At 43.7% G+C, this 13465-nt stretch overlaps 1 protein-coding gene across 8 annotated transcripts in view; it reads left to right on the forward strand.

Annotated features, from left to right (window-relative positions):
- Grip1 (glutamate receptor interacting protein 1) overlaps positions 1–13465 on the forward strand; it is a 627506-nt gene that overhangs the window by 595003 nt on the left and 19038 nt on the right. For 6 of the 8 annotated variants that reach the window (XM_036169628.1, XM_036169632.1, XM_036169625.1 and 3 more), the window contains 4 exons: positions 3274–3430; positions 4669–4780; positions 4916–4960; positions 9531–9764. In XM_036169628.1, coding sequence (XP_036025521.1) covers positions 3274–3430; positions 4669–4780; positions 4916–4960; positions 9531–9764 — 548 coding nt within the window. The remainder of the gene's footprint in view (positions 1–3273; positions 3431–4668; positions 4781–4915; positions 4961–9530; positions 9765–13465) is intronic. The other 2 variants (XM_036169627.1, XM_036169633.1) reach the window with 1 other exon arrangement.

The following is a 13465-nucleotide window of genomic DNA, read 5'->3' on the forward strand; positions in this document are numbered from 1 at the left end:
CTCGATATTAAAACCAAGATGCAGAAGAAATAAAGAAGAGAGAAGGATAAAGGTTTCCATTTCTGAATCGAGGCAGTGATTACTTACAACATATACTTTTACAATTTCTTTGATCAAAGTTTCACTTAAAATGCAATTTACGGAAGCCAGGGCGATGCCTGGATTGGTAAAGTGTCTTCCCCACAAGCATATGGAGCTGACTTGGGCTCTCCATCTACATTACAACAAACAAAACCATCAGGGGCATCCCAGCACTGGAGTGAAAGAGAAGGGGGGATTCCTAGGGCTTCCAGTCCAACCAGATGCCAGTCAACAAGCTCCAGATTTGATGAGAAATCCTGCCTCAAAAAATAGGTGGAGAACATTTGAGGAAGACACCAAACATAAATTTCTGGCATACAAAGACATGCACATGCATGTGCATTCACACACACACACACACACACACACACACACACACACACACACACACACACACACAGAGAGAGAGAGAGAGAGAGAGAGAGAGAGAACACAAACACATACACTCATACAAATGTAGTTTCAAATATCATAAACACATTTTAATTTCATGAACTTGCCCTGCCATCCAATAAAAACGGAATTATATTTTTGCAGTTTATTTTTCGTTTGTAATCATTTCAGTTTGATTCCCTGGGTCAAGGATTATTCCTCAGCATTTGTTACCTTCCCACCTCTGAAAAACAGCTAACTTTTATACCTACCTAATTCCTTCCCTTTGAGTCTTCATAGTATTGACATCCACCTGCGTCAGTTAGGGACTGCATTTGGCGACTTATAAAAGGAAACCACATGACTGTGTTTAACCACAGTGCAGATTTATTGTCTCCCACTGTGATCCAGAGCCCGGTGGAGGCAGGTAGTGCCTTAGTGGCATCAGGGCCCATGTGTCTCACTGCTTCTACCCCTTAGCATCTCTGGCGTCTCGCCATCACTGCTGCCCTTGTTACACATCCCCCATCAAGTCTGGAGCATCACGCCTACGTTCTCACTTAACTCTTTCTTTGAGTTATCTGGTTTCATAGAAAAAAATATATAGTCATAGTCATATACTCTCTTAAAAAATAAAAATAAAAAGCTCAAATACTCTCTTGCTGCTTCTCTGATGTTACCAGCTAAAGCCAAAGGCCTTGAGTTTCTGGCATAGAACACTTTGTAACTGGGACCTCTCTAGGGTGCACTTTATTCCATTATATCCCAGATTCTTCATTACTCTCTAAGCAAGTTTCGGTCCCTAGTATAATAAATACCCTGAAAACGAATAATGTTTGCATATGTTAATCTACCCTGTTCTTTATCAATCCAAAATATGTTGAGAAGTAAAAGTTGGAGTTAGCTATAAAGTATATGTAGGGAGATAGTGTGTGGGTGTGTGTGTGCACACAAGCATGCTCCAGCTATAAAGTGTGTGTAGGGGGACAGTGTATGGATGTGTGTGTGCACACAGGCATGCTTCCATACAGATAATTGCACACACTGAAGCAAGTCTATCCTGTAGCCAGAATCAGGATACTTTTCTTCCAAGCCCCAACAGTGACATAATTTCAGTTTTAAAGATGTAGGCATATCAGCACTTGATACAGAACTCTGCAATGTTTTGGGAATCTATGCTCCTAAATATTCAGCACTTTTATCCTTGGGGGTCATTTCTTGATCCGAACAGTTACCAGAGCTCCAGCTATTTGGCTGGCATTTCCAACATCTGGGACAAGAGTTGTAAGGATTCTTCCGAGAAGTCTCCTGGCCAGGGGAATGGACAGGACATCTCACAGATTATTCCTAACTGACCACATAGCCCTGCAGCAGTGGGAGAGAATGGGCAAAGACAGCAATGGATCCAACCTGGCCAATGAGGTGACTTCCTTCCTCCTGCAGGGGGGAACACATATAGGTAGTAGGAGAGACCAGAGTATCTTCTTGGGAATGGAGAGAATGCACTGATGGATTTGGAATAGAGAGTAGCCTTTATTTATTATGACTGCATCTTGGCCATTACTCTTTCCAGGGTGGTCAACGCTATCTTCCCAGCCCTTAGACCTAGGAAATACTGGCATGCTAACCTCAGGCTTTCATTAGCCATTCTTTGACCCCTTTCAGGACCCAGGTTCTAGCCCCCAAATAGTGAAAATTTTTGTTAGTGTTTGTTATGTTGAATTCCTTAAATACAGTAAGACACGCATCTGCTATTAAGCCATGTGTGTATGTTTACACAACCTGAGGAAATGGATTAAGAAATGTGTGATAATTATGATATAGGCTATGGAGTCAGCCCTATGCATATGCCCTTGATTTCTCAGTTGAACCCCCAAAAGGTATACTGAAAAACTACATACTCCACCACGTATTTGAAGTCACCTTCTAAATGCTTTCCTCAAAATACCTACAAAGGATGTGATGCATACCTTGCTATAAATATCCTTTAAATCTATTACTGTCAAAATCCCAGTGTTATAGACTTAGCTGAAGTTCAAGGGTGATGCATATTACGTAACCTAATTGTCCCCTAATCCCCCAATGTCTTGCTTATCAAGCTAATCAGACTTAACACCGCCCCCCCCATCAAAAAACACAATCTTTGTTTTGCAAGTCAGATAAACATAGCAATGCTCAAGCTTTCTCACCTTGACATCTTCCTTACTTCTGATTTTCAGAAAGAGACAGATGCTGGAGCAATGTGGAGGGATAAATGCCTTACCTTGAGTTTGCCTGGTTGAACTATGACCCAGCCTCTGGGTGCCCTTCTCTCAGGAGCTAGGCTTTTCCAACCTACCCCTGAATTTGGTAGCTTTTACTTATACTCCTTGTACTCCAGGCCGAGCACCCTCAAGGGTTTATCACGAATGAGAAATGAGTCTTGTCTTTGAAACATGGTGGAACAGTCGTGAAAGGAGAGGTGAGAAGAGAGACCTTGTCGGCCCAGAGCCCTGACCTGTGTCAGCCAAGGCAGTATAGGGAAGATGGAGGTGCGCGTGTGGACCTGAAAACTGGTCCTCCTGAAACTGTGACTTGAAACCCGCAGAAGGCTTAGGTGCTAGACACCACTATTCAAAGCCTTTAACGTTGTCTTTTAATTGCAAATAATTATGGTAGCACAGCTGGCTATGAAGAAAGCCCTCAGAGCAGTGAGTCGGGATGAGTACCACTACGTGCTCACTCTTGATCCCTCTCTTACTTTGCTATCTGACCTCCTTCTGGCCAACGACGTCGTATCTCAGTAGATGAGATAATCCTCACACCTTGCTTCTGTTTCAGGCTCCACTTTTCAGACTACAGGATACAATTTCAACACCTATGATTGGAGGAGTCCAAAACAAAGAGGCAGCCTGTCCCCGGTCCCCAAGCCTCGAAGCCAGACTTATCCAGATGTGGGGCTGAGTAATGAAGACTGGGATCGGTCCACAGCCAGCGGGTAAGGTGGTTGCCCCTCTCCCGATGCTGCCCTGATCCGAGGTGACTTCTGGGTCTCAAAGGGAGGAGTTGCACCTCTCCACACCCAGTGGCAGCTTCTGTTAGCATTGACCTTGTGAAGTCACCATGTTCACCACATCAGCCACGTGGAAGGTTTCCAAATCATGTGCCTGCCCAGTGAGGGCCAGATAGCACCAAGCAATGGTGCAGTTTCCCAGAGTAGCACTACGGGAAGTCAGCTTCTAGGAACCATGTCCTTTCTGTGACAATCCTTCCCCTTCTCCTACAGGCAGTTTCATACTAAGTCACATGTAAGCTACATCCAGAGTTCCTTTGCTTTCAGGCACAGTCTCCCATATGGAGCCCCAGGCTTACCTGAAACTCCTCTTTGCCACAGACTCCTAGGTGTTGGGATTACAGGTGGCTACCACCAGTCCCAGACAAGAGAACCATAGAGGGGCGTGTGTGTGTGTGTGTGTGTGTGTGTGTGTGTGTGTGTGTGTATGTGTGTGTGCATGTGTCCGTGCAACCACAGGAACCCATCTACTCAGAGCTCACTAATTAGGCTAGATTGGCTGGCCAGCAGGCTCCAGGGATCCATCTGTCTCTACATTCCCAGTACTGGGATGGCTAGTGTGTATTCCCATACCCTGCTTTTCCACATAGGTTCTGGATATCAGACTTAGGTGCTCATGCTTACAGAGCGAGTATTTTACTAAATGAGCCATTCCCTCAGCCCAAGTTCCATACTGCCTTAGTGAAGAAAGATATCTTAGGGTTGGTTCCTTATCAAAACATTTTTAAGAAAATTTAAAAGTGAAAGTATTAATTTGTTTATAATGATGTTATAAATTCTTAGAGGAGATTTGCCCCCTCCCTAGATGTAACAGAGAAAATATATTCCCATGGTGCCTTCTGCCACAGCACAGCCACATCAATGCAGCCAACCAGCAATAGCCATGAATATTTTCAAAGCCAGCTAGTAGTGACAAAGGCCATTTAACTCTGCAGGTCACTAACATATCAGAGATGCCTTTACTTGGAGGCTACAGACAGTCCAAAGAAACCTTGGTGAAAGTGATCTCTTTCCCCCTCTTTTTTTGTGTAAAATGAGGAGAAATATTCAGTATACAGAAGTGTATGTACACGTTTGTGCGCATGTGTGCACTATGTGTGTGTGCGCACACATGCGTGCATGCACGCATCTTCCTTAACCCAGAATGTGTTTCTTGCTGGCAGCTTCGCAGGGACCTCCGACAGTGCAGAGGCTGAACAAGAAGAAAACTTCTGGTCTCAAGCACTGGAGGACCTGGAGACCTGTGGCCAGTCGGGGATCCTGAGAGAGCTTGAGGTAGCCTCAGTCATGATGCTTAGCTTGTTTCTACATTCATTTTTATTTTTATTTATGTATTTGTTTATTTTTGGTCCTTTTACGTTTTGCATTGATCACAGCCGTTCATTTAAAAGCTTTAACCCCTTTCCACAGGAGAAAGCTGACAGGCGTGTGTCATTGAGAAACATGACTCTCTTGGTAGCTACCCTTTCTGTTTATACTTTTGCTTGTGAAGCTGCCTTCCCCCCCGCCCTTGCCTTCCAGACAGCAGTTTGATTTTACACAATGCAGTTCTGACTGACTTGTGGCTTCCGCCATCGCTCCCTTGCTAATCCTGACTGTACCTGTTTCCCACCAAATCGCTAAGGAGCCAGCCCAGTCTCCCGACCATGGTGCATTTCATTTCTCTTAGCTGCTTTAGAAAAGGTTTCTTTGGCATGTTTTCATTTGTACCTGGTATAGAAATTAATTTGATCGTTGAGAGGAACATAAGAGGAAACACAATTGTGTTTTGTCTTGCCCTTAAGTTGATAACCACGTGGCCCGTGACTTAAAAAAAGAAGGCCCGTCTGTTTGATAAGCAGGCAGAACACTACTCCCTGCTTTGCTGTTCGTTGGAAATCTCAATTCTGTATTAATGTCACCCGAATCGGAGGAGGAATAAGCTGGATTGTAACAGCTGGACTCTGGGCGATTTCTTAAACAAAGCCGTGAATCTGCTGACAGTATTCAGACTTAGTCTGGGAAGGCCTGGAATGTTTCCTTTTATGTTCTTTTAAAGTTTCTAAGCTGTAAAAAGTCAAGTGGTGAAAGTCTCATTTTTGTTTTGATGTCATACGAGGTCCCCGTCACTCTAAGGAATGTGAATGGCACTACCGGATAGAACTCTCGCGCCTCTAAACTGGTTACTCATCTTGACATTATTTTGCTTCTCAATTGCATGTGTGGAGACTTTATGTGATTCTAATGTTTGTGGACCTGCAAAGAGAATTCTAAAGGAAAACAGCAGTTTGAATTTATAGACACCATAGTATTAAGTGGCATGAATCTTGGCTTCAGAGCACAGTTAAAGGACCTGGGTATGGATAGACTTACAAAATTTAAATTAAGATATGAGCTATTGATTTCTATTTTATACAGTTTCCAAAAAGAGCACAGTTCTTAAGTGCCGGCTGGTTTATTTAAACTTTTACCACCCCCTGTATATAGAATCACGAGTGGCGCAGGCTGAGTCAGGAACATGGATTCATAATTCTTGAGCAAATGCCCCTGCCTCACTGACTTTGGTTCCCATGTCTTTCCTGTCTTGATACATTTCTCTTGTGGCACTCACTCTTCTTAGAGATTCTTCTACATTGTGTACATTGATGGTCCTATAAAAAGTAACTGGATGAGCCTGGGCCATTACTTAGAAGTTGAGTTAGCTCATGAAAACCACCACCATGGAAGTATGTTCCAGAAGCCCACAGGTACCCCTGTAGCAGCTTTATGTGGTGTGGCCCAGAAAATTTACAAAGGAAGGAAGGAAAGGGGCTGAGCTCTAAGCCAGAGAGAAATTAAATCTTCAGCAAGGAAGAATGCTCACCAGTCATATTTACACTGTTATCACAAAACCTTGAAACATTGTTTAAGTGAATCATGTTCTCTTGATTGGGAAAGCTGTTACATTTTTATGGAAGCTGGAGTCCTGTGGATGAAATTTACCTTCAACAGCAAAAGTCAAAGCAAACTATGGAGTTTATAAACACAGATTAGCTGAAGTGATTGTAATTAAAATGAGAATTTACTACTCATTTTCATAATTGCTAGGTTCAGCTTTAGCACTGAAAAAACAAATGTATAGTATTCCCTGAAGCTAAAAACTCAAACTAAGACTTTGAGCAATGTTTAACCTCTCTTACCAGCTTTTGCCTGTATAAAACATAGGAATTGCCAAGTGGTGGTGCATGCCTTTAATTCAAGCACTTAGGAAACAGAGGCAGGCGGATCTCTGAGTTCAAGACCAGCCTGGTCTACAGCGTGAGTTCCAGGGCAGCCAGGGCTACACAGAGAAACCCTGTCTTGAAAAATCAAAATAAAATGCTTTAAAAACTAGACAGTATAGTGATCGAATATTTAACAGAATGATAGAGAACCTGATATTCAATGAATCAGGAATAATCAAGTACTGAGTCTGCTGTTTCCTAACTAATGCTGCTTTAACTTTTTTTTTTCTTTTTTTCAGAGCTGGGGACCGAACTCAGGGCCTAGCACTTGCTAGGCAAGCACTGTACCACTGAGCTAAGTCCCCAACCCTAACTTTTTAACAGACAAAAGTTTAACCAGATGCCGGAATCTAAATGGTATTTCTACTTTTACATTTTAGATGCTGTTCATTCCCTTGACATTTAGTGTAAGTGAGCAATCCAACCAGGGCTTGAAAACTTAAAGGAGGAGCTGTTCTTGTTCCTCCTCTTGGCCACTGAACCCTAGTAAAACCCATTGACTGTGTCTCCTCTGGCAGCTCAGACTTGTCAAAGCCACACTGTCAGCCCTCAGACTCAGTGACGGAGTGTTTTATTTCCCACATGCTTCCTGTGGATATTTCTCTCTCTTTGTCTCTCTCTGTCTCTCTCTGTCTCTCTGTCTCTGTCTCTCTCTGTCTCTGTCTCTGTCTCTCTCTCTCTCTCTCTCTCTCTCTCTCTCTCTCTCTCTCACACACACACACACACACACACACACACACACAATGAGGAAGAAAAAATAGATATAAATAAGGCAGATAAATAGTCTAAGTAGGTAAGAACAATGGATGCACCATCACCACTGCTGGAAAAACAAAAACAAAATGATCACAGGGTGCTGTCAGTTACCACAGATTAAATACAGAAGCCATGGATGTAAGTGCCATCAAATGAAAGATGCCCATGACACCAACACAGCTAGCCACAGAGAAGTGTTAATAAGCCTCAAAAAAGAGGTATTTCTCGGAAATACATAATACTGTAGACGCCTACATTTGGTTAAATATTAGAAATATTGGAGACTTTTCACCTACAAAGGGGAAGTTGATGTGGCTGGAGAAGCCTGAGAGCCTGTTGGTCAAGGAATAAGACTGCAACCGGACTGCTGGGTTCCCCCATAGCAGACTCGTGACAAGTCACAGAACCCACCCAGGTGACCCTCGTCTTCCTCCCGTTGTGAAGGAATAAGACGCGTAATCTATGAAGTCTACCTGTGCAGTTACTGAATATTAAGTGATACTATGTGCAGTGCTCAGTCATCGGTGAGGATTTGTCTGCAGCTAGAATTTCCATTCTCAAAAGCATCCGTGACGTCCGTGGTCTAGTCAGAACTGGTGTGTCGGTTTTGTCTCTTTCTCGTGCAGTTGTTAGATCTACGTATATCTGCGCCAATACTTGGCTGTTGTGCTTTCTTAGTGGCACACGTATATACTAAGCATCAATGGGGAGGTGCAAACTCTTATATCAGACAACTAATAAACTTGGCAGTGTTCCCTTTAGTGAATAGCTACCAGGAGTGTCCTTGGTTCAGTTACTGCTTGTATGACCTTGGGCAAGAAAAATGCCTTGCACTTGGGTCTCCTAAAAAATTAGATGAGTGAAGTGCCTACCTTCCAGACTTACAAGGCTTAAGTTAATGAACACGTTCAAAAGAGGTCAACAAATCAAGCTTTGTTGCTTATAGCTTTTTCATTAATGTAATCAAACCACATCCTCTTTATTCACATGGGTATGGACATAATTTCTGTTTCTATAGTTTCAGGCATGTTTACCAGTGCACACTTTTGTATATAAGCATCATATATGGGATAGAGAGATGGCCACAGTCCTGTTTCTAGAATCCTGGCACCCTCTATCATGAGAAATGTCCATTCCCATCATGATACTGCTTTCAAGTCCTTTTTTTTTTTTTTTTTGTTCCAGTTCTGAGATCCAGGGATGTAATCTTGCCATTGCTTATGTATTATTCAGGGAATATATCTGAAGCTGAACAAACTTCCCTTTCATTGGTAAAAATCCAATCCAAGCCTCACACTTGAGCAATGATTAAATTGAGCAAATGGTTGAATCCAATATAAAAGGATAATTTTTTTTAAACCTCCCTGAGAATATCACACAAAGACCACTTCTAAGAAATACTCTGTGCCATGAGGTACAGAAGCCAAATGCCAATGAATATTAAAAGATGCATCTACAAGCTTCTGGAGCAGGTCACAGGACCAGTAAAAGATGGTCTTGATAGTGCCAGGCTGGAAGTGTTAGGTGACCCTTTTGCCTCTGTGTCAGTGATCACATTCCAGCCTAAAGACTGCTTCAGTTGAGGCCAGAGGCAGCATTACCATCAGCGGCAGCCTGGCCTCCACCATCCAGCTCTCTGACCGCTTCTCTAAGACACATTGAAGGTGCCTCCATGAATCCAACTTAGAGCCAACTTGGCGGGAAGCTGGTGCTTAAAAGGCAGTTTGCAGTAAACTAATGTTGGAGCCTTTCAATTTGCCTCAACATTGCTAGGGGTGGTATTTGATTAAATAAACTCAAGGGCTTAAGTACTTCCATTCGATTTGAGATGTGCATTATAAACGTAATTGCAAAGCGTGTTCCAGACTTTCCTAGTTCAGCTAGTGCGTCCATTCTCCAGCCTTTGGTTATGCCCTGAAGACACCATATTTTGACTGGGCAGAAGGAGAGAATCGTGTTTAATGTTGAGCAAGCAAGCCCTTCCCTTTCCGTGGCTTAATTGTCTCTGAAAATTGTCAATGCCGCAGGCAACAATCATGTCGGGGAGCACCATGAGTCTGAATCATGAGGCTCCGGCAGCTCGCAGTCAGCTGGGGCGGCAGGCCAGCTTCCAGGAGCGGAGCAGTTCACGGCCACACTACAGCCAGACGACTCGCAGCAACACCCTGCCCTCAGACGTGGGCAGGAAGTCGGTGACGCTGAGGAAAATGAAGCAAGAAATAAAGGAGATCATGTCCCCAACTCCTGTGGAGCTTCACAAGGTCAGTAGGCTCCCTCCTCCTTCCCTGATGTCCAATGTACCAGCCATTCTGCATGGTGCTGTCGCTTTGACGTGAGCTTGGCCATGACTTCTCCTGTGGGCTCAGCCCAAGAGAGAAGTCGGAATTGAAGGACAAAGCCCCAGAGACGTACCTCTTAAAACATGTCCCCAGGGAGGATTAGCCTGGAGAGTGTGAAAGACTGGATGTTCAGGTGATGCACTTATCAAACATTGGTCAAAAGCTTGCAAAAATGTGAAGATTCCTGTGTTGAGCTCTGATGAATTAGTCTGTGCTCTTTGGAAAGTGGATGGATTTTTACACATCTTTTGTCCATCGCCTCACTGATAAGAGACCCAAAGTTCACTGTAAGCAGGCCTACCCCTCGGTTACATGCCTACAGTAGACACGAAACTCTCAACACAACATCAGATGTCCTGGGCCAGGGCATGTTGGACTATAATGTTTTCCACTTCCCAGAAAAAACTCCCTGTCACAATTAGCCACACCCAAGAGCTGCCTTCAGAGTTTAATGGCACAGGTGAGACAGTACAGGCCAATAAGAGCAGTGAGCGGTCCAGAGGTGTCTCTGGCTTCCGTAGCTGGCAATGGTACTTCATTCTTTTTTAATATGTGAGGACGTATAAAAAGTAACAACCTCAATCCACTTTTCATGAGAACCAGGATGCTCCCTATCATTAATAATCTCCTAACATAGTTCATTTTACTCAACAGAACACATGAGTGTCAGGTCCAAAGGAATTAACAGGCCACCGCTCCCTTTTCCTATAAAGACTTCAATTTCCCTAAGTACCCTACAAAACATAGCTATTTGTTCTGTAGCTGACAGAGTATGATTGGGGGTGGGGGGATAATGTAATGAGTTACGTTCTGCTTCTGCATATTTCTTTGTAACACACTTTGTCCATTCATTTGATAGATGGACGGTGTAGCCTGTATATACACATCTCCACAAAGGATGTACTGTCATCCTTGGGGAGTGCAAACATCTAGGAAACAGTGGGCTAACAGGAAGTTAGTGGGGCCAGCACAATGACAGCAGCATGCCTTGGGGTGCAGGAGGTGGTACTTCCCCTACTGTGAAGGAAACAGAAAAGGCTTCTTAGACATAGGTATTGACCATGCAGAGGAGGTGGAGGGTGGGGAGACATTCCAAGCACAGAGATAAGCATATGCAAAAGAATAGCAAACAGGATAGTATGTTTCAGATGTGAAGATATTCTCCTATGACCAGGGTTCTTTGCACTTGGACAGTTTTCAGGAAAGCAAAGATACCTCTGGTGTTTTCCGATTAGGGTCCAGATTGAGCCCCCTTGCACGGTTTAGCTTGTTTGTCTGGTTGTCCTAAATACATCTGCTTGGTAACTCACATATCCTAACTTGCAGATCAACGTAGACCATCATGCCATAGGAAATCCCATGGCCACTAAATTGCAAAGGCTGCATGTTCATTGTTAATTCTGCTCTGCCAAGAGGAAACCCAACCCTCCTAGTTCCCTTGCGGGTGTGAACACTGCCTTTTCCTCTTCTCTCAGCTTCTACTCAGGTTGAGAAAACCATGCCTGTTTATCTCCTCCTCTCCTTTAGCCTCAAAGAAATGATAGCAACATGCACCGCATACCTATTGAGTTCTGTCTGTCTGCTGCGTATTTTTAGCTCTCCCAATAGACATTTTGAGTTGGCATGTATTATTCTCATTTATACAATAAGGAAAGTTGCAGTATGAATCTCTCTGTCTCTCTCTGTCTCTCTGTCTCTCTGTCTCTCTGTCTCTCTGTCTCTGTCTCTGTCTCTCTCTCTCTCTCTCTCTCTGGAGTGAAGCTATCTCCTCAAAGACAGCTACTTATGGCCCAGGAATATAAACATCTTATCTCCCTATCATCCCTCCACTGAAAGCATTCAGCAAAAATCGTGACAGTAAACTGGATGTGGAAATTGTTGTAACTGAGATTTTTTTAGTGGGGGGCTGTGCTCGAAATACAAATCTTATTAAAAAGGAAAACTGTATCGCTCGCTTATTCATCTAACAGTTGGCGGTGGATCAGTTGGCAAATTTGTGCTCAGGTGTGTGAATTGCAGGGGGGCAGGGATTGTGAAATCATGGGCACAAATGTGCCCTGATAAATGTCACACTGCTTTTTCCTCTTTGTCATTTCTCCTAAAAAGTGGTTATGTGCACTTCCCCTGGAGCTTTACTTTCTTCCAAACGTATCCCCAACAAAATGAGGCTCTCAAAGACTAAGTGATCCTCTGTGATTAGAGCCCCCCAAAGTGTCTAAGATGGGGCCTGTGGGCTGATGCTGTGGAGTTTCAGGGCAGCTTATGAGACCATCTTGGGTACCTTCAGGTGAATTTGGTTACCCTGATAGGCCATCTGATGCATGTGCTGCTTAGCACACCTTCAGTGGTTGGGAAGGAAATGGTCATTAACAAAAGAGACTGACCTCAGAGTAAAGACTCTTCTTGATTGTGCCTGTATCTTACATGTGTATATCTTTGAGTACCTGATGTCTTGGGAAAGCATACTAACATGTGGATTGTTGGGGTCAATTTCCATGGCTGTGATGGAGTATCTAATGGAAACTGACTGTGGAAGGAAAGATTCAGTTTGGTCCGTGGTTTCAGAGGATACAGTCCATCCCCAGGAAGTGTGGCGTGTCTTGAGACGCTATCTTTACATCATGGACCAGACATGGGAGAACAATGCAGGAAGCAGTCCGTGAAAAAATGTTCCTACAGACCCACTGCCAGCAACCTACTTCCTCCATTGAGGCACCACTTCCTAAAGTTTCCAGAGCCTCCCAAAATATTGCTAGCATCTGGGGTCAATCATTCAAATAATGATGTCCTGGGGAACATTAAACATTCAAACCATAACATTGATAGAGTTGTCTTCCCTCTGACCCTGCCTGCTTTTCACAAGACTTTGTCAGAACTTAGTGGCAGCATGGAGAAGGAGCCACAGAATTAGGAAACTCCCCTGCCTCCTTAGGTTGAAGATAACGAAGCTAGCTAGAGTCTGACCAAACACTGGTTTTCAGTCCCTGAAAGGTTATCGTAGTGGAATTTCCCAGAGGCTACAGAATCGGAGTCAACAGGGTAGGTGACACCAATGGACCTAAGCAGGCTTGGTGTCACTGTCTTGTTTCAGTCTTTCTGGTGTTGTCACTTGCCTGAAGTTTGGACCCATTTGTGTCCAAGTTGGATCAAGACAGGATGAATGAATAGACACAGCTATACCACTGTAAGAAAGGCAAGGGAAGTGAAAAGCTCAAGTCCATCATCTAGGGGTGGGTCACTAACATTGCCTTCATACAGAAGTGTTAGCTTGTTGGCTAGTTTCTTGACTGTGGTGGTTTGTTTACTGTTGTGGAATATTAGTTAAAGACGTGTTACATTCTTGTATGTTGTTGAATATTTGTTTAATGATGCAAAGATGTGTTGCATTCTTTCATGTTGCATTTGTTGAACTCTGTGAAGCTGTGTTACTTTGCCTGCCTAAAACACATGATTGGTCTAATAAAGAGCTGAACAGCCAGCAGCTGGGCAGAGAGAAAGACTAGCTGGGCCTGGCAGGCAAAGAGAATAAATAGGAGGAGAAATCTTGGAAGAGAGGATCAAGGGGTAACAAAAGAAGAATGCAGGGAGCCAGCCACCCAGCTACACAGCCAGCCACAAAGTAA

Source organism: Onychomys torridus, chromosome 20 (genome assembly GCF_903995425.1).
Source record: "Onychomys torridus chromosome 20, mOncTor1.1, whole genome shotgun sequence".
Lineage (NCBI taxonomy): Eukaryota > Metazoa > Chordata > Mammalia > Rodentia > Cricetidae > Onychomys > Onychomys torridus.